We start from the raw sequence: 25,066 nt of genomic DNA, 5'->3' as shown, positions 1-25,066 counted from the left end.
TGTGTCTACTCGCCTTATCTTCTACCCACTGCTGTTTCAAGATTCCCTGTTTTCAAGGACCTAAACCCGACTGAGCCAGTCAGTGGTAGATTGGCGCACAATGTGGGACTTGGAGTAAGGTAAGCTATATCTCCTATTTTTAAATACTTTTTCAGCCAGAAGATAAGGACCTCGCCAAAGGGAGCTGCAGACCATTCAGAAAAGAAAAAGCTGAGCTAAGGGGGCATCCTCAGTCCAAGCAGAGAGTTTTGTTTCTGGCAGTATTAAATCATATGTTGGAAGGTAGAGGTGTAAAAACCTCAAAAAAGAGTTTGGCAGAATTTTATGGTTATATTTTAAAAGTGAGTCCTTGGGTACCAGAGGAAGGAAGCCTGTCTTTAGAAAACTGGAAAAAAGTAGGAAAAGAAATGAAGAGCTTTTATGAAGCTGATGGCTTAAGTCAGGTACCGACACAGACATTTTCCTTGTGGGTAAATACTAGAGATCTGTTATCAGACAAACCTGAAATGGAATTTTTTTCACAGAGGAAGTGCCCTCTAAGGAAGAGGCTGCTCCATTAGAGTCAGAAAGAGAAAAAGATGAATCTCGTAATACTTTATGTAAACCAAAAGTATACGTCCTTGAACCTAAATCAGGGGATGATTGATTAGGTGATGATGAGCAAATGGAGCTGGGAGATGAGGAGGAGAAAGATGAGCCAGATGAGGAGAGGGATAATTTTCATGATCAGGATCCCCCTCTTCAGAATATCTTTGCAGCAGCCATGGCGCCTCCGCTTTTTAGACCAAAACCTAAACCAAGGCAAAAAATAAAAATGCCCACTAACATGGGATTCATGGGAGCTATTAGAGAAGCAAGGCGAAAAGGTGATTTGGATTTTTGCTTCCCAGTAACCTCTTTCGATGATGAGGCCCCTCAATGGGAACTTCTTCCTTTAAAGACACTTAAAGATCTTCAGTACTCCGTTAACACTATGGGACTCAGCACCCCATATACTTGGCAGATTATGGAAACGCTGGGAGGCACATGGTTAACCTACCCTGCAAAATATACCCTGAATCCAGGGCAATTTGTGGTTTGGAAAACAGAATACAAAGATAGGGCCCGAGAAGCTATACAGCACTCTATCCTTAAAAGGAAGACAGATAAACCTACCATGGCAATGCTCATGGGCAGAGATGACGATGGATCCCCACAGGTGCAAGTGAGTTTGAAAAAGAAAGTTTTGGAGGAAGTTTCAAAAGTAGCAAGTGCATCCTGGAGAAAACTACCCCCTGCTGACTGTAATACAACTATACTTGCAGGATTAAAACAGAAATCAGAAGAGGCATATGAAGACTTTATATCCAGGCTAGAAGAGGCACTAGAAAGGATGCTCCCTCCCTCTGAGGGGTCAAACATGTTGAAGCAACCTGAATGGGAATATGCCAATACTCTCTGCCAGGAACTAATTAGACCAAGTAGGAAGGCAGGGACTGTGCAAGATTATATTAAGGCTTGCTTGGATGCCTCACTGGCGGTTGTTCAGGAGATAGCATACACCGCGGTTATGCAAGGAAACATTTTTGTGCCTATATTCAGAACTTAAAAGGAGGTAACAATCAAATTCTTTCATACTTTTCTTGTGGTCAGCAAGATCACCTTAGCCATGATTGCTCTGGGGAAAAGCAGACCTTCATTAAAGAGAAATAAGCCTCTGGGATTATGTCCTCGGTGTAAGAAAGGAAAGCATTGGAAACATGAATGTAAATCAAAGTTTTACAAGGATGGAACTCCTCTCAAAGATGAGGAGACAAAAAATGGGGTACCAGAGTATGTGAGAAAGTAATATTCCACTCTCCACTCTACTGTGGAGAGTGTTCTGTCCATTGGCTAGATCTGGGTAGGGGTTTAAAGTTTAAACCCCTTCAAACTTAGTTCTTCAAACTAAGAAGCTGGTGCCTTAGTTTATGCGGGACCCCTGTGCCCAAATCTGCCTATCATAATGTTCTACTTGTAGGCTTCTAGGACCCTCTGGATCCTTCTACTTTGCCATTCTCCCATGCTTCTTTCATCTTTCCTGGAGGGGGAGACCTGGTGGCACTCAGAGGAAGGACAGCAGGGTACCAAGAAGAGACTTGATACCCTATAAAGGGTAATCCCCCTCAGGAACAGTCATAGGGGAGGAGAATAAGGGGAAAATGGGAGGGAGGGAATAATGGGAGGATACAAGGGATGGGATAACCATTGAGATGTAACAAGAATAAATTAATAAAGGAGAAAAAATAGAAAAAGAAAAAAAGGTGAAATTGAAAAAAAGATGGGGTAAGGAGCAAGCTCTCAGCCTCAAACTAGAAAGAAGGCACAAAGAGAAGGACCAAAGTAAGTTGAATCCTCTTGCCCCTGAATTTAATATCTTAGACTTGCTGAGAGCAACACCAGGAAGTTCAGGGTTAGATCTTTCCGAAGATAAAGATTACCTTCTTTCTCTCTATGAGGAGTACAATTAGTAGGGACAAGATTTAATGGGCCTTTACCATCAGGCACCTTTGGTCTTGTAATAGGAAGAAGTTCAAACTATAAGAAAAAAATTGCAAGTACTCTCAGAAGTAATTGCCTCTGACTTCCAGGGAGAAGTAAATATTATGATTAGACCTTTAAAAGAAACTGTACAATTGCATAAGAATCAGCAAATAGCTCAAATTCTGTTACTTTCTTATGTTCAGCTGCCTAATCCAATTTTAAAATAAGACAGAGGCAAAGAGTGATTTCAGTCTACTGAAATAATAGCTTGGACTCAAGAGATAACTAAACAAAAACTTCTAGTGACCATAAAGGTAGATGGAAAAATACTCAAGGAATACTGGACACTGGGGCCAGCAGATCCTGTGTGGCTGGTAGAAACTGGCCAGGTTTTCGGCCTATTAATCACACTACATCAACTTTGGTAGGATTAGGTTTAGCTTCAAATGTGGCTCAAAGTTAAAAAATATTTAAATGGTCTATTGAGCTGTATGTTATTCCTTTCCTTCCTATTTCATTATGGGGAAGAGATACATTTGGAGAAATGAAAGTAAAATTGACCACAGATGATGCTTGGAGAGAACAACATTTTTCATAGGGGCCGCTGATGAGTTATATGAAGATAAAATTTCATGGATAAATGAGGAGACTGGATTAATTTGTGGCCCCTAACACAAGAAAAGATACAGGCATTAGAGCAACTTGTTAAAGAGCGATTAGATGCAGGACATATAGAGGAATCAAATAGTTCATGGACTAGTCCTGTGTTTGTTATTAAGAAAAAATCAGGGAAATGGATATTTTTACAGGATTTAGGAGCTGTAAATAAGACTATGCCTGATACGGGGGCTCTTCAACCTGGTCTTCCTTCCCCTATTGCTATTCCCAAAGGCTATTATATTCTTGTTATGTATCTGAAAGATTGTTTTTTCACTATAAAATTGCATCCTGAAGATTCTTATAAATTTGTATTTAGTATACCTTCAGTTAGTTTTCAGAAACCCTATCAAAGATATCAGTGGAAAGATTTCCCTCAGGGAATGAATGAAAAATAGTCCCACTCTTTGTCAGAAATTTGTGAAACAAGCATTAAAATCCTTTAGAAATAAATATGGGAAGTCTTATACTTTGCATTATATAGATGATATTCGTATAGCAGAAAAGACAAAAGAATTGACCGATTCATTCTTAAAGAGATGATTGAGACTTTGACTCAATATGGGTTGATAATTTTTCTTGATAAAATACAACATAATAGACCAATTAATTACTTGGAGAAAACGATTTATGACAACTTTATTGTGTCACAAAAGTTACAACTTAGGATTGATAAATTAAAAACACTTAATTATTTTCAAATATTGGGAAATATAAATTGGATTAGACCCTATTTAAAAATTACTACTGGGCTGAGTGACAAGAGACTTTGTCTGGTTTGTTGATTCTTTCATCGCAGTCTTCCGAAATGCTCCATGGTTTGTGGTTTCATCTCGTTCATTAACAGGTCAAAAGGCAGATCTTTATGAAAACCCAGACCTGCAAGAGGTGGAACCCAGTGACACCATCGAGAATGTGAAGGCCAAGATCCAGGATAAAGAGGGCATTCCTCCTGACCAGCAGAGGCTGATCTTTGCTGACAAGCAGCTGGAAGATGGCCACACCCTTTCTGGTTACAACATCCAGAAAGTGTCTCCCCTGCACCTGGTCCTCCATCTGATGGGTGGCTATTAGTTTTTCAGTCTGCATTCACTGTGGGCAGTGATGGCATCACTCTACACTTTAACCATTTGCCCCTATTTAAATTTAGAACTTACAAGTTTCAATAATAACTGAACCCCTGTTAAAGATGTCAATAAAGTTTTATTGCATAGTAAAAAAAATTACTACTGGACAATTACATCATTTTTGAAACTCTGAAAGGAGATCCAGATCCAAGTTCTTCCAGGCCATTAACACAGGAAGCTTTGCAGCAGCTAGAACTAATAGAACAAAGGATACAGGATGTCAAAGTGCAGGAAATTAATTATACTAAACCTTGGTCTTTCATTATATTAAAAACTAGTTATTCTATTCACGCACTGCCTGCCTCTGGCAGGATGAGACCTTAGAATGGGTATATTTGCCTCATGTGCAAGTAAAAATTGTTTCTTACTAACCTTATATGTGGAGCTAATTAATTATAAAATGAAGGTTAAGATCTCAAAAGTTATTTGGGAAAGAAATTCAAGAAATAATTATTCCTCATAAAAAAGAACAATTGGATACTCTTTTACAAACATGTGACAATTGGGGAATTGCTTTATTATATTATATGGGTCAAATAAAATTTAATATACCTCAGCATCTTATATTGAAATTTGTGGAAGAGACAGATATTAATTTTCCTTCAAAAATAGCAAAGGATCCTATAGCAGGAGCCCGTCTAGTGTTTACTGATGGATCCTCAAATGGAACTTCAGCAGTATATGTTAAAGATAGACTCCAATTATTAAAAAGTCACAAAAAATTCTGCCCAGCAGGCAGAGATCATTACAGTCATCACTACTCTAGAAAATGTGTATGAAACATTTAATTTTTATTCAGATTCAAAATATATAGTTCATCTTATTCCAGATATTGAAACTGCCTCATTGTCTGGTAACTCAAAAATCATTCTGCTATTACAGAGACTGCAAAAGTTGTTATGAGAACAGTCAAAAAAGATCTACATTGGACACATTAGGAGACATTGTAGCCTTCCGGGGCCTTTGTCTTTAGGTACCCATATAGCAGATATGCTTACTAAAGAATATATCATTGCAGGATTGTTAGAACAAGCTATCAGTAGCCATGCACCACATCACCAAAATGCTTTAGTTTTAAAAAGAATGTTTAATATCACCAGGGAACAAGTAGATAGATTGTAAAAAATTGTGAGCAATGCCCTGATGTTTATCATCCATTAAAAATGAGAGTTAATCTTAGGGGACTGAAAGCTCAAATCCTCTGGCAGGTGGATGTCACTCATATTCTTGAATGTGGAAAATTGACACTGTACATGTGACAGTGGACACTTATTCACACACTGTAATGGCTACAGCTAGAGCTGGTGAAGCTGTAAAGGATGTGATCCAACATCTTTTAATTAGTTTTTCTATTTTGGGACTGCCAAAAATAATAAAAAACTGACAATGGTACAACTTATGCCTCACAAGCTTTTTCTAAGTTTTGTGCATAATGGGGATCTGAACACACAAATATTCCTTATAATCCACATGGTGAAGCGATTATTGAAAGGACTCATCAAAATATAACATACAGCTTCAGAGACTTATGGGAAATGGTCATTACTATTCTCCGCATCAATTACTCAACCATGCCTTATTTACTATTAATCATCTTAACACGGATGGTAAAGGTCTGACTCCCATGCAGAAACATTGGGCACCTCTCCAATATACTGCTATGCCTATGGTAATATGGAAAGGTTTATTAACTGGCACCTGGAAAGGGCCAGACCCCTTAATCACTTTGGGATGAGGATATTCTTGTGTGTTTCCAAAGAATGCAGAATCACCTATCTGAATCCCAGACCAGCTGGTCTGACCTTTTGATCAATAGGCCATTGTCCAGGAGGTAGAATAAAAGGGAGAAGAGAGAACTTCAGGCAACAATATCACAGATGAAGAACCTCAATCTCCACTAGCCTCAGACTGACTCTTCACTGCCCTCAAAGGTCGACGGAAGAACAACCTCTGACTTGAGGCCAGATTCAGTGTCTCACCACGTGCAATACTTGCTGTTCTTGCTCTGCAGGTAGTGTTTCAGGAGAACTGTATTGGGCTTGTGTTCCTCATGCCCCTCTGCTTCAACCTGTGAGTTTGGGAAGGAATCACATATTCGAGTCATGATTAATGATACTCAAATCTTGGGAGGACCTTCAGATTATGGCTCAAAGCTGACATCTTCTGTAACTACCTAGGAAGGAATGTCAGACAATGCCCCTGTCTTTGTAGCTTTAATAGCCCTTGCTCCAGCTGCATGCCTCCCTATTGACTATCACACTTTCCTACTGATGCTCCAAATCATTAACTGCAGCCTGTCACTATATCATTTGTTGATGGGAAATTTAGAAAACTACATATGGGGGAATTTAAGCTTATGACTTTAGGCTATTACTTTTATAATGAAAGTTACACCTAAAGTCTCAATAGGATGTCCTCCCCTCTTACCCACTTTCCTGGTAGATACAGTTTTTCATGGGGATGAACACCTTGGACTAGTGTCTCGATATAAGTGAGTATATACCATTTAGCTCCTTTTGCTTCTGTGTGAACTCACTCATTATGACAATTTCTAGTTCAATCCATTTGTCCACAAATTTTGGAAATTCCTTGTTTTTAATAGCTGAGTAGTATTCCATACTGTAGATGTACCACAGTTTCTTTATCCATTCTTCTACTGAGGGACTCATAGGTTGTTTCCAAGTTCTGGCTATTACAAATAAGGCTGCTATGGAACATGGTTGAGCATATGTCCCTGTTGTGTGGTAGTGCATCTTCTGGGTATATTCCAAGGAGTGGAATAGCTGGGTCTTGAGGAAGCCCTATTCCCATTTTTCTGAGAAAGCGCCAGAAAGCTTTCCAAAGTGGTTGTACTAGTTTGCATTTCCACCAGCAATGAAGGAGTGTTCTTCTTTCCCAACACCCTCGCCAGCATATGGTGTCAGTTGAGTTATTGATCTTAGCCATTCTGATGGGTGTAAGATGGAATCTCAATGTCATTTTGATTTGCATTTCTCTGATGACTAAGGTGTGAGAAGCCTGGGAGAATGAGGAAATAGAAGGATCCGGCGGGTCCTGGAAAACTAAAGGTGAGTCTGGGCCCTGGGGTCCTCCACAAACTATGGCAACAGCCAAGGAAAATATAGGCAGTAAACCTCGAACCCCTACCCAGACTAGCCGATGGACAGGACATTCTCCACTGTTGAGTGGAGAAGGAGATCTGACTTTCACACAAACTCTGGTGCCCCATATTTGAACATGTCCCTTGGATGGGGATGCCTGGTGGCACTCAGAGGAAAGATAATAGGTCACCAAGAAGAGACTCGATACCCTATGAGCATATACAGGAGGAGGAGGTCCCCCTCAGTCACAGACATAGGGGAGGGGAGTAGGAGGGAAGTGGGAGGAAGGGAGGAATGGGAGGATATAAGGGATGGGCTAACAACTGAGATGTAATATGAATATATTAATTAAAAAAAGAAGTAAAAAAAACGAAAGTTACTCCATACCCCCTTTCCTAATGCCATTGAAAAACTGTACAAGAATATAAAGAGAATAGAACTTTGTATTCCCTGCCAATCTTGGACTCTAGTCCTTTGTGGCTACAGTGTGGGTATGATCATGCTGGTGTATCTACTCATATTCCTATTAATTCAGATATGAAAATATTTGATTATTCTATTGTATCTCCTGATTTTGAACAACACTATTATATTGCTAATAATCTTACATATGATTACTATGGACCTCCATCTGAGCCTATAAGCAGATGCAGCTCTGAAGTCTGAATAGAGCCTATGTATGTTAGTAAATCTGCAGATAAAACGATTCAATTATTTCCTAGGTTGTTTAGGCTGTTTGCAGCAATGAATATGCTTTTATTGTAGGAACCTAGGCAAGCACATGCTAAGTATGTTGCTATTAGAGCTTGTGTTGGATATCCGTATGCTATTTTGATAGGACAAATTCTCAATGTAGGAAAATCTTTTCATATACGTTATTCTGCATGTATTCTCACTAATTGTGTAGAACCTTCTTCAGATATATCTCATTCTGTCATGATGATTTTAAAAAGACCAGAATATGTTATGCTGCCAGTGGACCTTAAAGAAGATCCATGGTTTGATAATGCAGCTCTACAAACTTTAGAAAGGGTCAACGAACTCATCAGGCCTAAGAGATTTGTTGCTGCTCTGATTTTAGGAATTAGTGCTTCAAAAGCTATCCTTACAACCTTTGCAATGTCAACTGCTGCATTGGTTTCAGAAGTGCAAACTGCTCATTTTATTAATAACTTAAACAAAAATACTTCCCAGGTCCTTGCTGAATGCAAATTATAGATAAAAAGTTAGAAGCAAAAGTTAATGCTCTGGAAGATGTGGTTTTAGCACTCAAAAAGGAAGTAGAAAATATTAAGGTTCAATTATCTACCTGAGCCATGCAAGTTTAAGTATGTGTATGTTACACCTCTTCCTTATAATAAAACTATGAATTGGAATCTTACTAAGAACCATTTATTAGGAATTTGGAGGAATAGTGATCTTACACAGGATATATAGACTCTCTGAGCTCAAATTATGACCATAAGCCACACCCACACAGATTATCTTAAAATGGAAGACCTAGCTAAATCATTACTAGCAGGACTTGCTAGCTTGAATCCTTACAAGTGTTTAATATTTATTAGAGTCCTGGCGGGAGTTGTGTTTCTAATATTACTGTGCTTTCCTTGCTTTCTCAGACTGATCTTTAAGTCCATCTCTACAGTCAAATGAGAGATTTATGAGGTGCAATTGAAAAGTAATAAGATAGGAACTGTTCCCCCCCCCATGCAACCTGTGTACAATTAATACAGAGGTCTGAGGCCACGAACCCCCTTAACCAGGGAGAATCTCCTGGATTGGGGTTGATGTTCCTGACAGGAGAAATTTTAAAATTATTTTTATTAATTTATTCATATTATATCTCAATTGTTATCCTATTCCTTGTATCCTCCCATTCCTCCCTCCACACACCCCCTCCCACTTTCTCCCTACTCCCCTCCCCTATGACTATGACTGAGGGGGACCTCCTCAGCCTGTATATACTCATAGGGTATCAAGTCTCTTCTTGGTGACCTGCTTTCCTTCCTCTGAGTGCCACCAGGCCTCCCGCTCCAGGGGATGTGGTCAAATATGGGGCACCAGAGTTCATGTGAAAGTCAGTTGCCACTCTCTACTCAACTGTGTTGAATGTCCTCTGACAGGAGAAATTTTATTGCAGTTTTTTCCTTCTCTCATTGTGCTGGCAATTATCTGTCTTTATTCTATTTTTTAAATTTTTATTTACTTAATTTATTAAATTACAACTCTATTGTTATCCTATCACTTGTATCCTCTCATTCCTCTCTGCCTCCCGCTTTCACCCCATTCTTCTTCCCTAGGTCTATGACCAAGAGTTACCTTCTCCCACACTTTATGGTCACAGGCTGTCATGTCTCATCTTGGTAGCCTGCTTATTCTTTCTTTAAGTGCCACCAAGGGGAGGTCGTCAAATATGGGGAACCAGAATTCATATCAGAGTTAGTCTCTGCTCTCTGCACAGCTGTGGAGAATGTCCTGTCCACTGGTTAGATCAGAGTAGTGGTTTGATATTTATTGCTTGTATTGTTCTTGGTTAGTGCAATAGTTTCAGCAGACCACTGCCCCGGGCCCTGATCTACTCATTACAATGTTCTTCCTATAGATTTCTAAGACCCTCTGGATCCTTCTATTTCCCTATCTCCTATATTTCTCTTGCCTAGAGTCCCAGTGGGATGTCCTCACATCTATCCTACCAAGTGGAGACTTTCAGGTGAAATGTCTTTTGGCCTAGTGCCCAATTATAAGTGACTATATCTTGTTAGTCTTTCTGCTTCTGGGTTAACTCATTCACTATGTTTGTTTCTAGTTCCATCCATTTGTCCACAATTTTCAGGATTTCCTTGTTTTTAATAGCTGAGTAGTATTCCATAGTGTAAATATGGCACAGTTTTTTTTATCCATCCTTCAACTGAGCTGTGTTGGCTGTTATGAATGAGCCTGTTTTGAAGATAGTTGAGCATATGTCCCTGTTGTGTGGTAGAGCATTTTCTGGGTATATTCCAAGGAGTGGAAGAGCTGAGCTTTGAGGAAGTTCTACTCCCAGTTTTCTGAGACAGTGCCAGATAGATTTCCAAACTGGTTGTACAAGTTTGCATTCGCACCAGCAATGAAGCAGTGTTCCTCTTTCTCCATATACTCACCAGCATGTGGTGTCACTTTAATTTTTTATCATAGCCATTCTGATGGGTGTAAGATGGAATCTCAGAGTTCATTTGATTTGCATTTATCTGATAACTAAAGAAGTTGAACATTTCTTTAAGTGTTTCTCATCCTTCTGATACACCTCTGTTGAGAATTCTGTTTAGTTCTGAACCCCATTTCTTTTATTAACTTTTATTTTTTTATTAATTTGTTCATTTTAAATTTCAATAGTTATCCCATCCCGTGAATCCTCTCATTCCTCCATCCCCACAGCTTTCCCCCTACTCCCCTCCCCTATGACTATTACTGAGGGGGACCTCCTCCCTCTGTATATGCTCATAGGGTATCAAGCCTCTTCTTGGTAGCCTGCTTTTCTTCCCCTGAGTGCCACCAGGCCTCCTCCTCAAGGGGACATGGTCAAATATGGGGCATCAGAGTTAGGGTGAAAGTCAATCCCCACTCTTCACTCAACTGTGGAGAATGTCCTGTCCATTGGCTAGATCTGGGTAGGGGTTTGATCTTTACTGTCTCTATTATCCTTGGCTGGTGATATAGTTTGGGCAGAACCCTTGAGCCCAGATCCTCTCATCATAATGTTCTTCTTGTACTTTCTAGGACCCTCTAGGTCCTTCTACTTGCCCATTCTCCCATAATTCTCTCACCTAGAGTTCCAATAGTATGTCCTCCCCTCTATTCCACTTTCCTGATAAGTAAAGATTTTCATGGGATATGACCCTTGGGCTAGTGTCCAGATGTAAGTTAGTATGTACCATTTGACACTTTCTGCTTCTGGGTTAATTCGCTCATTATAATCATTTCTAGTTAAATCCATTTTTCTACAAATTTCTGGAATTCCTTGTTTTTAATATCTGCTTAGTACTCCATAGTGTAAATATAACACAGTTTCTTTATCAAATCTTCTACTGAGGGACACTTAGGCTGTTTCTATGGTCTGGCTATTACGAATAAGGCCACTATGAACATGACTGAGCATATGTCCATGTGGTATGCTGGACCTTCTTTGGGGTATATTCTAAGGAGTGGAATAGCTGGGCTTTGAGGAAGCCCTATTCCCAGTTTTCTGAGAAAATGCCAGATAGATTTCCAAAGTGGTTGTAGTAGTTTGCATTCCCACCAGCACGAAGGAGTGTTCCTCTTTCTCCATATCCTTGCCAGCATGTGGTGTCACTTGAATTTTTTATCTTAGCCATTCTGATGTGCATAACATGGAATCTCAGAGTCATTTTATTTGCATTTCTCTGATGACTAAAGAAGTTGAACATTTCTTTAAGTGTTTCTCAGCCATTCGATATCCCTCTGTTGAGAATTCTCTGTTTAGAGCCCCAGTTCTCAATTGGGTTATTTGGTTTGGTGGTATTTAATTTCTTGAGTTCTTTATCTATTTTGGATATTAGACCTTTGTCAGATGAAGGATTGGTGAAGATCTTTTCCCAGTCTGTAGGTTGTTGCTTTGTTCTGTTGACAGTGTCTTCTGCCTTACAGAAGCTTCTCAGCCTCATGAGGTCCCACTTATTAATTGTTGACCTTAAAGCCTGGGCTGTTGGTGTTCTGTTTATGAAGTTGTCTCCTGCACCACTTTGTTCCAGGCTCTTCCCCACTTTTTCTTCTAACCAATTGAGTGTCTCAGGTTTTATGTTGAGGTTTTTAATCCACTTGGACTTGAGTTTTGTGCATGGTGACAAATATGAGTCCAGTTGCATTTTTCCACTTGTAGACATCCAATTGGACCAGCACCATTTGTTGAAGATGCTATCTTTTTTCCATTGAACAGATTTGGCTTCTTTGTCAAAAATAAAGTGCCTATACGTATGTGGGATCATTTCTGGGTCTTTGGTTTGATTACACTGTCCAACCAGCCTATTGCTGTGCCAGTGCCATGCTGTTTTAACTACTATTGCTCGATGATACAGCTTGAGATCAGGTATGAAGAATCCTCCTCAGGATCTTTTATTGTATAAGATTGTTTTAGCTATTCTGGGTTTTTTGTTTTTCCATATGAAGTTGAAAGTTGACCTTTCAATGTCCTTTAAAAATTGTGTAGGTATTTTGATGGGGATTGCCTTGAATCTGTAAATTGCTTTTGGTAAGATGGCCATTTTTACTATGTTAGTTTTTCCCTATCCATGAGCAAGGGAGATTCATCCATCTTCTCATGTCATCTTCAATCTCTTTCTTCAGGGACAAAAAGGTTTTTTTCAACAAGTCCTTCACTTGCTTGGATAGAGTTTCTCCTAGATATTATATATTGCTTGTAGCTAACGTGAAGGGTGTAGATTTCCAAATTTCTTCCTCTGTGTAATTGTCATTGGTATATAGGAAGGCTACTGATTTTTTTGTTGTTGTTAATTTTGTATCCAGCAATTTGCTGAAGCTGTTTATCAGCTGTAGGAGGTCTCTGGTGGAATTTTGGGGGTCACTCATGGACACTATCACATCATCTGCAAGTAGGGATAATTTTACTTCTTCCTTTCCAATTTGGTTCCGCCTTGATTTTCTTGTGTTGTCTTATTGCTCTGGCTAGAACTTCAAGAACTATATTGAAGAGATATGGAGATAGTGGGAAGCCTTGTCTGGTCCCTGATTTTAGAGAGATTTCCTTGAGTATCTCTCCATTTAAATTGATGTTGACTATTGGCTTGCTGTATATAGCCTTTATTATGTTGAGGTATGTGCCTTGTACTCCCAATCTCTCCAAAACTTTAAACATGAATGGGTGTTAGATTTTTTCAAATGCTTTTCCTGCATCTAAGGAGATGATCATGTGATTTTTTTCTTTTAGTTTGTTTATATGGTGAATTACATTGATAGATTTCTATATATTAAACCATTCCTGCATGCCTGGAATGAAGCCTACCTGATCATGATGAATAATATCTTTGATATGTTCTTGTATTCATTTTGTGAGTATTTTATTGAGTATCTTTGCATCTATGTTCATAAGAGAAATTGATCTGACATTCTTCTTTTTTGTTGAGTCTTTGTGAGGTTTAGGTATCAATGTGACTGTGGCCCCATAGAATGAATTAGGTAATGGCTCATCCATTTCTACCTTTTGGAGTAGCGTGAAGGGTATTGGGATTAGCTCTTCCATCTGGTCCTGGGCTTTTTTTGGCTGGGAGACTATTAATGATTTCTTCTATTTCTATAGGAGAAATAGAACTATTCAATTTATTTATCCAATCTTGATTCAATTTTGGCAAGTGGAATCAATCAAGAAAGTTGTCCATTTCCCTTAGATTTTCAAATTTTGAGGTATATATGCCTTTAAAGTAGTATCTTATGATTTTTTTCTTCAGTGTCTGATGTTATGTCTCCCTTTTCATTTTAGATTTTGTCAATTTGGATAGTGTCTTTTTGCCTTTTTGTTAGTTTGCCTAAAAGTTTGTTTATGTTGTTGATTTTCTCAAAAAACCAGCTCCTGGTTTTGTTGATTCTTTGAATTGTTCTTTTTGTTTCTAATTTATTGATTTCAGCTCTGAGTTTGATTATTTCCAGATATCTTCACCTCTTGGGTGTTTCTGCTTCTTTTTTTTCTAGGAATTTCAGATGTGTTGTTATGTTGCTTATGTGGGATGTTTCCAATTTCTTTTTAAATGCACATAGTGCTGTGATTTTTCCTGATATCTCTGCTTTCAATGTGTCCCAGAAATTCATTATCATTGAATTTCAGGAAGTCCTTTACTTCTTCCCTGACCCAGTTGTCATTAAGTAGAAAGTTGTTTCATTTCCACATTTGAGTAGGCTTTTGTTATTTCTGTTGTTCTTGAAGTCCAGCCTGAGATCATGGTGATCTGATAAGACACAGGTTTTATTTCAATCTTCTTATATCTGTTGAGGCTTGATTTGTGACCTACTGTGTGATCAATTTTGGAGAAAGTTCAATGGGTTGATGAGAAGAAAGTATAGCCCTTTGTGTTTGGGTGGGAAGTTCTATAAACATCAGAGTTAGAATTTTCTTTGATGGTTGCTTTGAATTCTACGATTATATTTTCTAGTCCCAAGATTCAGTCCTCAATTTCTTGGATTCTGTTAGAGAGGGCCACCACTGTATTGTTTGCTTTCTTCTTTAATGCCTCTCAATCCCGTTTTTCTTCTGTCTGTGCTTTTGTAATCGTTTCCATTTTCATCTTCAGATCTTGAACTGTTTTATTGATTTCTTTCATCTGTTTGTTTGAATTTTCCTGAATTTCTTCCAGTGTTTGGTTGCATTTTCCTGCATTTGTTTACATATTTTACTCATTTCTTCCATTATCATCTTGATTACTAAGGATTTGAGGTCTTTTTCTTATATTGTGATTCTCTTTGGGTTCTCAGGGTTGCATTCTTTTGGATAGTTGGAATCTGGAGATGCCAAAAATTTTTGGGTTTTGTTCTTTATGTTCTTATGCTGTCCTTTAGTCATTTTGCTGTCTCTGATGTTGGGAGGTAATTTCTGGTGTCCTTCACTGGTTGTTGAGAGTGGATAGTTGGTGAGTGATTATAGGTCATGTGCCCTTGCTTGTGGGGATAAGAATGTTCTTCCATGGAACAGGCAGGTGACCTGGTTTCTCCTCCTAGAGACTTTTCTCTGTACCTTAGGCTCCGGACTGGGTCAGCAGAGGTAGGCCTCTGCCTGGTTCCTCTCAAGCTACTGCTGTGATTCAGACCAGCTATATTGGGACCCTGAACTTGGGAGGTATGCATTTAGGCTGAGCAGTTTGCTTCCAGCAGCCAGAGCTTCCCTGTGGCCCCGCAGTCAAATGTCTGCCCAGATCATACACACTAAGTTGCAGCAGACTTTCAGACCTGAGTATAGACACCTCAGGCCTGTTCAGCTTCTACCAAGAGCACAGGAGATCCTGCCTGGCCATGGACACTCTCCAAGCTGAGTTCTGCATGCTCCCCACTCTGCATGCTCAGGTGGCCCACAGACAAGGTTCAGTTCACACCATGGGTAGTGAGCACTCTGGATGGTCAAGTTGTTTCCAGCTGTGTATGCTTCCCTGTGCCCCTGCAGTCAAGTCCCTGCCCGGATCTGATTCACTGAAGTGTGCCTGCCTTTCAGACCAAAGTAAAAACACGTCAGGACTGTCCAGCCTCTGACAAGAGCATGGGAGATCCTTCCAGGCCATGAGAACTGGCCAAGCCTGGTTCTATATGACCAAGTCTGCAGGCTGGGTCTGCTGTGTCTGGCTGTGATTTGGAACCATTATATCCATGGGCTGTGCACACTCTGGCTATGCAATGTGGTCCCCACTGCTGGGGCTTCCAAGGGGCCCCACAGCCCTCCACAGACTGGCGTGGGAGAGGGTCCAAGGACTGTTTCACCTGTTCCTCTGAGACTTCCATGGACCTGCGGCTCCAATGTCCCACTTGTGACACACTGAGTTCAGGCTTTATATGCCAGCCTCAGTCCCCAGATGGGATCTGTTCCTGCATCTAGAGAGAAGGTTAAGGAACTCCATGGGCTGCTGCTTGACCTGGGGACCAGGCCTGCCTGTGGTCTGCACTGTGGGAGACCCCATTGACCTAGTGTTCTCTAGTTCCAGCATTCTGTGGCTCCCTGGTCCCTGGTCTGCGTGCAGTAGATCAGATATAGTGTGTGATAGGCACTGCCAACTTGGAACCCCCCCTTTATCCTATGTCTTAAAATTTCATTCCCTCTATCCTGTTTCTTAAACTTCACTCCTATGTCAGGATCTATTTCAGGTATGCACGTTGCTATGAGGCGTTGCTAACATGGGCCTGCAGCCAGCGACCAGTCAAGTTTAAAGTTTATTGTCAAGCTCCACTGGTCTTCTCCACTTATCAAAGAAACATAGCTACAAGTAAACTATTTGGTACTATCTTGTGATATTTACCAAGTAACAGAGTGTTTTAAAAAACTATCTTGATTCCCGTGACCTCAGCACTAGGTGCTGGGAAAAATAATTAGTAACAGAATATTGACCTTTGATGAGGAATGCAGCTGTGTACTTATATCAAGCTAATTGCTTAAGAGTGATGACATTTGTTAATGGGCATTCTATACCTTGTACTACTTCATTTAAAGTTGCAACTCAAATTATGACAACATTATCCGTACCTTGTACTGCTTATGCAAAAAATGTTTCACTGATATTCTTGAACCTATTCCATGGGAAAATGTAGCCAAACACCACCCTCTGTTTCAGAAGGAAAATGTATATAACCCTAGACTGCTTCCTTGAAAAATACACTCAGATGCAAACTTTCTCTGAGTTTCTCTGTGTGTAAACTCGCTTTATCTTCTGCCCAACAATCCTTCAAGAACCCCCATTTCCAAGGACCTATCCTCAATTGAGAGAGAGAGAGAGACAGACAGACACACACACACACACACACACACACACACACACACACACACATACACACACAGAGAGAGAGAGAGAGAGAGAGAGAGAGAGAGAGAGAGAGAGAGAGAGAGAGAGAGAGAGAGAGAGAGAAGAGAGAGAGAGAGAGAGAGAGAGAGAGAGAGAGAGAGAGAGAGAGATTGGCATGGGCTTTTGAAACCTCAAAGCTCACTCCCAGTGGTGTACTTCCTCCAACAAGGTCATACTTCCTAATCCTTCTAATCCTTTCAAACAGTTCCATTCCTTGTGACCAAGCACTCAAACATATAAGTCTATGAGGGTGATTCCTATCCTGCATATTAAGAAAAAAGACAGTCATCTTAGAGGTTAAGCCCCCTTTTTTTAACTAGCTGTAGTCCCTCTCCCTATCTGACTGCCTACCAAGGAGTTGGTCTAACTCCTAGTCTTTCTGTTTAGAACACCATAACAGCACCATAGATAAGTGGACAGGCCATCCATAGGATTTCTAGGCCATTGGCCATTCTTTCTGGACAACACATAAGCTATTGTTCTAACCAGCATGTTTTTTTTAATATCGTTTCATTATTTAAATTATTTAAGGTTCTACTCTAAGTTTTTTTCCATTAGCCCTCAGATATTTAAGCTTGGGCTTACCTCAGCATTGTTGTTCCAAAGATGTTCTTCCATTTCAGAAATGCCAGAGTTTCTCTGGTCTCTAGTACCTTTAAGATGCTTTCTCAAGTCCCAGATCTGTACACCACTTTTTCATCCTACTGAAAAACTTTTAGGAGGCCAGTGTAGCATGTCTGTTTTCTAACAAGAAGCTCTCTGTCAGTTCTGAGCCTGTGTTATGCACCATCTCAGATGGCATGCCCAGCCATTTGATATTATACTTTTTGTTAGAACCCATTTACGTTTCTATCTCTATCACTTCTACCATCAGCCTACAGGAATTTGAGGCCATTCACTGTCATGCTCAAATAATAATAATAATAAAAAGATAAATGGGGTTAAGATGAAAAAGTGAATTATTTTTTCCATGGAATTTGGAGAAAAGGGGCCAGATCAGGAGTCAGTGAGACATCTAATTGATGATTAACTAGGGTACAGAGGTCAGTCAATGAAATACAGAAGTTCTGTTTCTTTTTCAAATGTTATCATGCTTACCCTACATGCCCTTCTAGTACATTCTATCTTTTTACTTAATTCCTCAATATTATAATTGATTTATCTTATGCTATACCTTCTTATCAAGCCAATGTCAAAGGATCTTTAAAAAATATACATCCTTATAATCTAGAGTAGAAAGTGCTGATGTGCTTCCCAACTCATACCTTAATGTCCTTACAAGGGAACTGACTTGTAGCCCAAATATTACTCACCTCAGCATTTGAAGCAGCCACCTTTAGTTGCACAGACTACATTTGTAATAGTGATAAGATTTCAAGAGTGTGCCTCTACATGAGATGTGTGGACTTCTGTCCTAACCCAGAAGCTTTAGACATAGTGACTTATAATTGGTGAGAGTTTTGTCTTTCCCAGTAGCCACAATTCCCCCTTTTTACACATAAGACCAAAAAGAATATATGCTTGAATGATCCGAGACAGGAAATCTGAAAAATTCCAGCCTCAACTACTCTAGTTTCTCTCAAATGAGGAAAGAGAGGAATGGAGACATCACATCCCAGGGAATGCTGCTAGATTCTAGGGGAGTAGAAGCAGCGAGGTGGTAAACATCACACGATACTAGCACAGCCATCTACTGCAAAGATTTCCTGGTCATTAAGACTGAGAAAGTCTGTTCTAATGCAGAATAAGCAGATTCTGTATGTGGTATGGGTTTCCATGGCCTTGATCCTTTACCAACACCATCCACCATCTGGCACCCTTCCTGAGGCTGTTGTAACCTCTTTGAGTTGTACTGAGGCCACCACTGAACACAGTGACACTGAAAGAGAACTCTTGCAAAAAAAGTCCACTGTTCTATTTGGACACCTTGGATGGAGGTTCCTGTTTATACAGAACACTTGTAAATAGACCTATGTGGACTGGGGGAGTCTCTGGAAACAGTGTTAAGGAAGAGGACACAGAAGCCCCATCCTCTTGTCCTTTCTTCCTACACCATGTTGAAGAACACACAGGCTCTGCCATGTCTCATTTCAGTTCTTCTTGCCTTCCTGCCTTCAATTTCTTCACACTTTGGAGATCTGTGAGTACCACCTAGGCCCTCTTCCATAGCATTCCTCTTCCACTCAAAAACAAATCATTTTCTTTCATAGTCCCTTATCCTACAAACCTCGCTAAATTCTGTTTGTTCTTTAGTTAACAAATTATTATTGTATATATGTTTTACAACTTTAGTACTACTTGATTCTATGTAATTTTTTCCTTTCCAGCTTTAAAGCAATCAGTGTTACTACACTGAGGTGTCATGTGATTTAGAATAGCATTCCTCTTAGATACCAATAGTATCTAAAATCCCAGTGATCAGAAACATTCTTACATGGTGAAACTGTTTAACCACTTTCCCAACAAGCATTTAAATTACTGGAACTCTGTAGCCTATAGTTTAACTTTGTTACATTTCAGGCACACCAGAATGCTGTGTATGTTTGTGTCCTAAAATAACACTATTGTTAGGATCAAAGACTTTGGATAAAACTTGCTGTTTGGTGTCTAAAATATCCACATTATTAAAGTTAAATTGTTGAGTGACAATTTTTTGTTTTTCTGATTAGAAAAATATATTTACAGTGGTAAAAAACAAACTGGTGATATTTTTGCATAGTGTGATATTGTAGTGATCAGTTAGATTTTTTCCCTCATTGGAAACAAAAGCTCTAATCCTAGGAAAATATAGAAAGTAATCGTACAAACAGCCTTTGGCACTTGCTCAAGTGTAACATGGGTAAATTATGCAACTCTGAATTTCATAGTCACATTATAAATCTTAGGTCAGAGAGCACCCAAAAGTAAAAACAGAGTACTGACTCATTTTTCAAGAATAAAAAATGGTAAAGAAGAACAATCTTGATACAGTTCTGAAAAAGAATAATTATTCTCTCTATATTATCATTAAAAGAAAATAAGAACTGTCTAGAAGTGGGTCTTTAGTGAAGGAACTACATGTCATTAAAACCTGACTTGGTGGATACCATTGCTGAAGATGCATTGTTACCACTACAAAAATTAATAACCCTCCTGCCACTGTGCTGTCATGCTATCAACCTGCCATCTCAGGCAGTATAGATTGGATGACAATGATTACTGTGATGAAACAACACTCGTGCACAATGAAATCTATTGTCAGTTGGCCTGAATTCCTTCCTTTCCAGGAAGTATATGGTGCTGGTCCCTTTCCAACTCCACACTGAGACCCCTGAGAAAATCTGCCTCCATTTCTTCCATGTGAATGATACGGTGACTGTAAGAGCCTACCTGCAGTCTAGCCAGGGAAGCACAAACCTCTTCAATGGGCTTGTGGTTGACAAGGACATGTTCCACTGTGTTTCCTTCACTGTGAGTACTAGATACCTGTTTCAATTTGTTTTATGTATTGATGTAAATGTTTTTGTAAATATACATATAAGATATACATAAATATTTCTAAAAAAAATATTAATCGAGAAACACATCTGTGACTTTAAGACAACAGAAACGTAGAACTTGTACCTGATAAACAAATATCATAGATTTTCCCAATCCATAATAGGAAGAGACAATTCCCTCAAAAATCCTACCACCCAGGGGAAGAAGGATTTTGCCAGCTCATAGTGCTTTCTGTCAGGGAATTACAAACTTTCAAATAGCTCTCCAGCTAATAGGGACCACATCTCTTATGTGTAATTGATATTCCAAGTAATTGCTTGGATTCTTCAGGACCTATCTTCATGAAATCATTTTTACCACCTTTAATATATTATCTCATGATGCCTACCAAAACTAATGTATTGTCTTTCCTTCTACCTCAGTTTAAGAGTTACAGATAATCTTCATTTAAAATTATATTTACCCCCTAAATACTGTGGTTTTATTGCTTCCATTGAGGCACACATAAAATGTGTTTTCTTTTTATACTTGTTTCTGACACTTTTTCCCTTCCACATAATACTGAAACATAAACTAATGGACCCTCCCACCTCCATCTCCTTCCTGTGATGTGGAAGGGGATGAAGTGAAATAGGAAATCTAAGAACTACATAGGGTCAGATAATGAAGGGTCTTGTTTTCTACTCATTCTCAGCTCCCTGGGGCTTCCCTTTCTGATGAGATGGTGTCCCTCTTTGTTAACATCCAAAGACATATCTATGAATTAAACACAAAGATGATGGTGCTGGTGAAGTACAAAGAAAATGTTGACTTTATCCAGACAGACAAACCGATGTACAAGCCAGGACAGACAGGTATGAAGCTCCATGGAGGGCAAAGGAATTACGATGCCATCCTGAATGTGGCACAGAGAAGGACTAGATCTCTGGACCTCACTAGAACATTCTCCCTCTCTTTTTTCCCAGTCAAATTTCGCGTTGTCTCTATGGATAAAAGTCTACGCCCCCTGAATACATTGGTGAGTTTTTTACTTGTGGGCATTTGTAGGTTCACCAAGATGAAATGTTACTGCAATATTCTCATTTCCAGCCCCTTGCTAAGGAATGAATTGGTCTTGTTTTCTGTTCTGCTCTTTTGCCTGTTTATGCCACTTGCTGATTTGCCATTGGCCATTCTGTGTCTTCTGTATATGTGGAAAGCCTTATTTTGCAGTGTATTATTGGTTAACTGTCTCTGGGTTTTTTTATACATCATGGAGACTTTTACTGTACAGGACCTATTAGCTTGATCATGTACAGCAGTCATTTCTTTTGTAGCTAAGTTAATTTGTGCCATCCTTAAGAAATCAATTTCTAACTTAATCAGGATATTCATCACATCATCTCTATTATTTTTATAGCTTAGTGTTTAACATTTGGCTCCTTCCCTTAGTGAATAACGTTGCACTTTACAGTCACTTGTGTTGTGCACCTAGACAAGTTATTCACTCTCTACTATAAATAGAATCTTCTCTGATGGGGATGGGAGACGTTTTCATCTATAAGTACAAAGATAAATCAATGGCAGTTGGCTTCATACTATGCCTTGTAGCAGCATAATAAAAATGGGTTATCCCAGGCACCTATGACATATCTAACCACAGATCTGAGGCCCTATAGTAATATCAAGTGTGTATTTCATCTTAAATGGGTTGGTTACTTCCATGGCATTTGCACTACCATGACACGAGTGTGCATATCTTGCAAGGCCAGTGGTTCTCACAGTGGATAGGGCTCACAGCTAAGTGAGACTGATGATTATTTTCCTCCTCTGGTAGTGTGCATAGCACCTTCCAGCTCTATGAAAGCTAGCCAGTAGGAATGATTGTTCTAGTCAGTACCAGCTTAACTATAGAATATGAAAGCCTAAATTGGGCATCTAAAGCACATCATCTCCTCCAAAATGGCCCGGATATTACTGTGTCAGGAAGGAAGGAAAAACTATAAGAGCCCTAGGTGAATACTGTAGGAGACAGAAAAATACAAGGAAACAGTCCTCGAAACACAGCATAGCAGCTTGACATATTAACTTACAATTGTGTTAGCATGCACAAGCATGGAAATGTTAAGCCAGGCCAAACCCTATCATGGAGAGGGGAGAGGTACATGAAGGCACACCCCTGAAGAGTTGGTGTTAGTTGACAGCTACTGGGAGAAACTCAGTTGTCTTTAAGAGTATAGACCCTTGTAAGACAACCATACTCCAGGGGAAGTACATATAGCCAAGACCATATGGGCAGCACAAATCAGAATTAGTGCAGGAGAGAGAAGAGAGAGAGAGAGAGAGAGAGAGAGAGAGAGAGAGAGAGAGAGAGAGAGAGAGAAGAGTAGAGGAGTGGAGAGAGAAGATCTGGTATGTGTTGTGGTAAGGCATGGATACTATCATAAAACACTATACAAAGTTCTCAAAAAACTAGTTAAAAATTACAGAAAATCATAATCCACTTTTACTTAACTTGTCCTTTACAAATAACAAATTGCAATAGACACTATCTGTTGGAGAGTCTAAAGATTCTATTTATCCTATTAATCTGTTGTGTAATTCTACCAAGTATCTTTTTTCTCTTTTCTACTATTTATTCTTCCTTTATACAAATCATCCAGATTGCAGCCTCCCCTCCCTCCACTTCTGCCAGTCTCCCCCGTAAATTCCCTTCTCCTCCACCTCCATTTCCCTTCAGAAGAGAGAAGCCAACCCAGTGATATCAACTGAACATGGTATAACAGGATGTAATTACACTAGGCCTTTATATCAAGGCTGAGCAAGTCAACCCAGTAGGAGGAAAAGGGTCCCAAGAGCAAACAAATGAGTCAGAGATACACCTACTCCCACTGTTAGTAGTGCCTCATAATCCTCAAACTAAAAAACGACAGCATGTATGTAGAAGGCAACACACAGGCCCCACAGCCTCCATTATGGTCGCTTCAGTCTCTGAGGCCATATGAATCCTGTTTAGTTGATACAGGAGGTGGTGTTCTCCTGGTGCCCTTGACACCTCTTGTGCCCAGCTTTCTGTAGAGTTCCCTGAGATCTGCTTGTTGTTTGACACTGGGTTTCTATATCTGTTCCCATTGGCTGCTGGAGGAAGCCTTTCTGATGATGACTGGGCTAGGTACTAATCCTATGAGTGTAGCAGAATATAATTTGAAGTAACTTCGATGACTCCCTTTCTTTCGTTTCTATTTTTGTTCTACCCTTGGTCAAGGAGCCATCCAGCTTCTCATTCCTTACCATCCAGGCAGTATGGGGCATAGGCTTCCTTTCATGGCTTGGGCCTCAACATAGAGTATTCATTGGTTGGCAACTCCCACAAGCTCTGAGTCACTATTGCCCCACCACATCTAGGGAGGACAGGTTTTGAGTTGAAGGTTTTGTGGTTGGGTTAGTGTCCTAGTCCCACCAATGGGAGCCTTGCTTTGTTACAGAAGATGGCCAGTTCAGACTTCAAATCCTTCATTACTAGGAGCCTCAGGAAGGTCATCCTCATAGATTCAAGGAAGTTTCCACTGAACTAGATTTCCATGTCACCCATAAATTACCCCCTATTCCCATTATTTCTCCCCATATTCTTTCATTCCTTTCCTCCCTCCCTTGCCTAAACGCTCCTGTTTCCATCTCCTCACTCGATTATTCCACTGGCAAAATCTACTCGGTTTTCTCAGACCATGTAGATCCATGCATCCCCCTAAAGCCCTTTTTGTCACTTAGCCTCTCTGGGTCTGTAAACTATAATACAATTATTCTTTACTTTACAGCTAATATACACAATAACATATCACGTTTGTCTTTCTGGGACTGGATTTCTTCCCTAGGGATGACTTCTTCTAGTTCCATATATATATATATACACACACACACGTGTGTGTGTGGTTCTTCTGGACAACTCTTAATCCCTTTACTTATCTCTGTAAGATTATGACACTGTAAAGTTTCCAGTGTAGGTTGTTGTTTTTAGTAGGGTTTTAATGCGGTGACAGGACACCATGATGATAACAACTCTTATATGCAAAAAAAATTAAAAATTAAAAAAAACTTTTAATTGGGGCTGGGTTGCAGTTTCAGAGGTTTAGTCCATCATCATTGTGGCAAGAAGCATGGTGGTGTGCAGGTAGACATGGTGCTGGAGAAGGAGCTGTGAGTTCTACATCTTGAGCTGCTGGCAGTGGGAGACTGTGTGGACCTGGGCTTAGCTGGAGCATTTGAGACCTCAAAGACCTGCCCTCAAAGTGACCCATTTCCTCCAACAAAACCACACTTACTCTGAATACACTTCCTAATAGTGCCACTCCATATGAGACAAGCACCCAAACACATGAGCCTATGGGAGGCATTCCTATTAAAACCACCATAGTGTTGACTCACTTCCTTGACTCTCTTCCTAGCACTTTGTGTGTCACTGTGTATTACAGGTTCATTTGTATGCACATGTGTGTGTGTGTATGCATGTACATATGTGTGTGCTATCCAGAAGACACCCTTGGGGTGTGAGTTTTGGGGTACCATACACCATGGGCTCTAAGTCAGAGTCTCTCATGGTCTGGTGCTTGAGGATGAGGCAAGGCTGCCTGGCCAGTGACCCCCAAAAGCTGTCTGTCTCTGCTTCTCTAGCTAAGACTAC

The 25,066-nt window shown here is 39.8% G+C and overlaps 2 protein-coding genes across 3 annotated transcripts in view; both read left to right on the top strand.

The window, feature by feature from the left end:
• Positions 1 to 25,066, top strand: part of LOC311588227 (murinoglobulin-1-like) — a 212,462-nt gene that overhangs the window by 146,808 nt on the left and 40,588 nt on the right. The gene's annotated exons all lie outside the window — the stretch shown is intronic.
• LOC311588232 (murinoglobulin-2-like) overlaps positions 18,934 to 25,066 on the top strand; it is a 29,550-nt gene continuing 23,417 nt past the window's right edge. Inside the window, exons 1-4 of the mRNA XM_084765715.1 lie at positions 18,934 to 19,069; positions 20,196 to 20,379; positions 21,104 to 21,263; positions 21,375 to 21,427. Of these exons, the coding sequence (XP_084621841.1) occupies positions 18,984 to 19,069; positions 20,196 to 20,379; positions 21,104 to 21,263; positions 21,375 to 21,427 (483 nt within the window). The 5' untranslated portion in view covers positions 18,934 to 18,983. The remainder of the gene's footprint in view (positions 19,070 to 20,195; positions 20,380 to 21,103; positions 21,264 to 21,374; positions 21,428 to 25,066) is intronic.

The sequence above is a fragment of the Acomys minous genome (genome assembly GCF_964271855.1).
Source record: "Acomys minous genome assembly, chromosome: 17".
NCBI classification, from domain to species: Eukaryota; Metazoa; Chordata; class Mammalia; order Rodentia; family Muridae; genus Acomys; species Acomys minous.
Note: the sequence above shows the minus strand (reverse complement) of the source record. Positions and strands in the feature narration are given on the sequence as shown.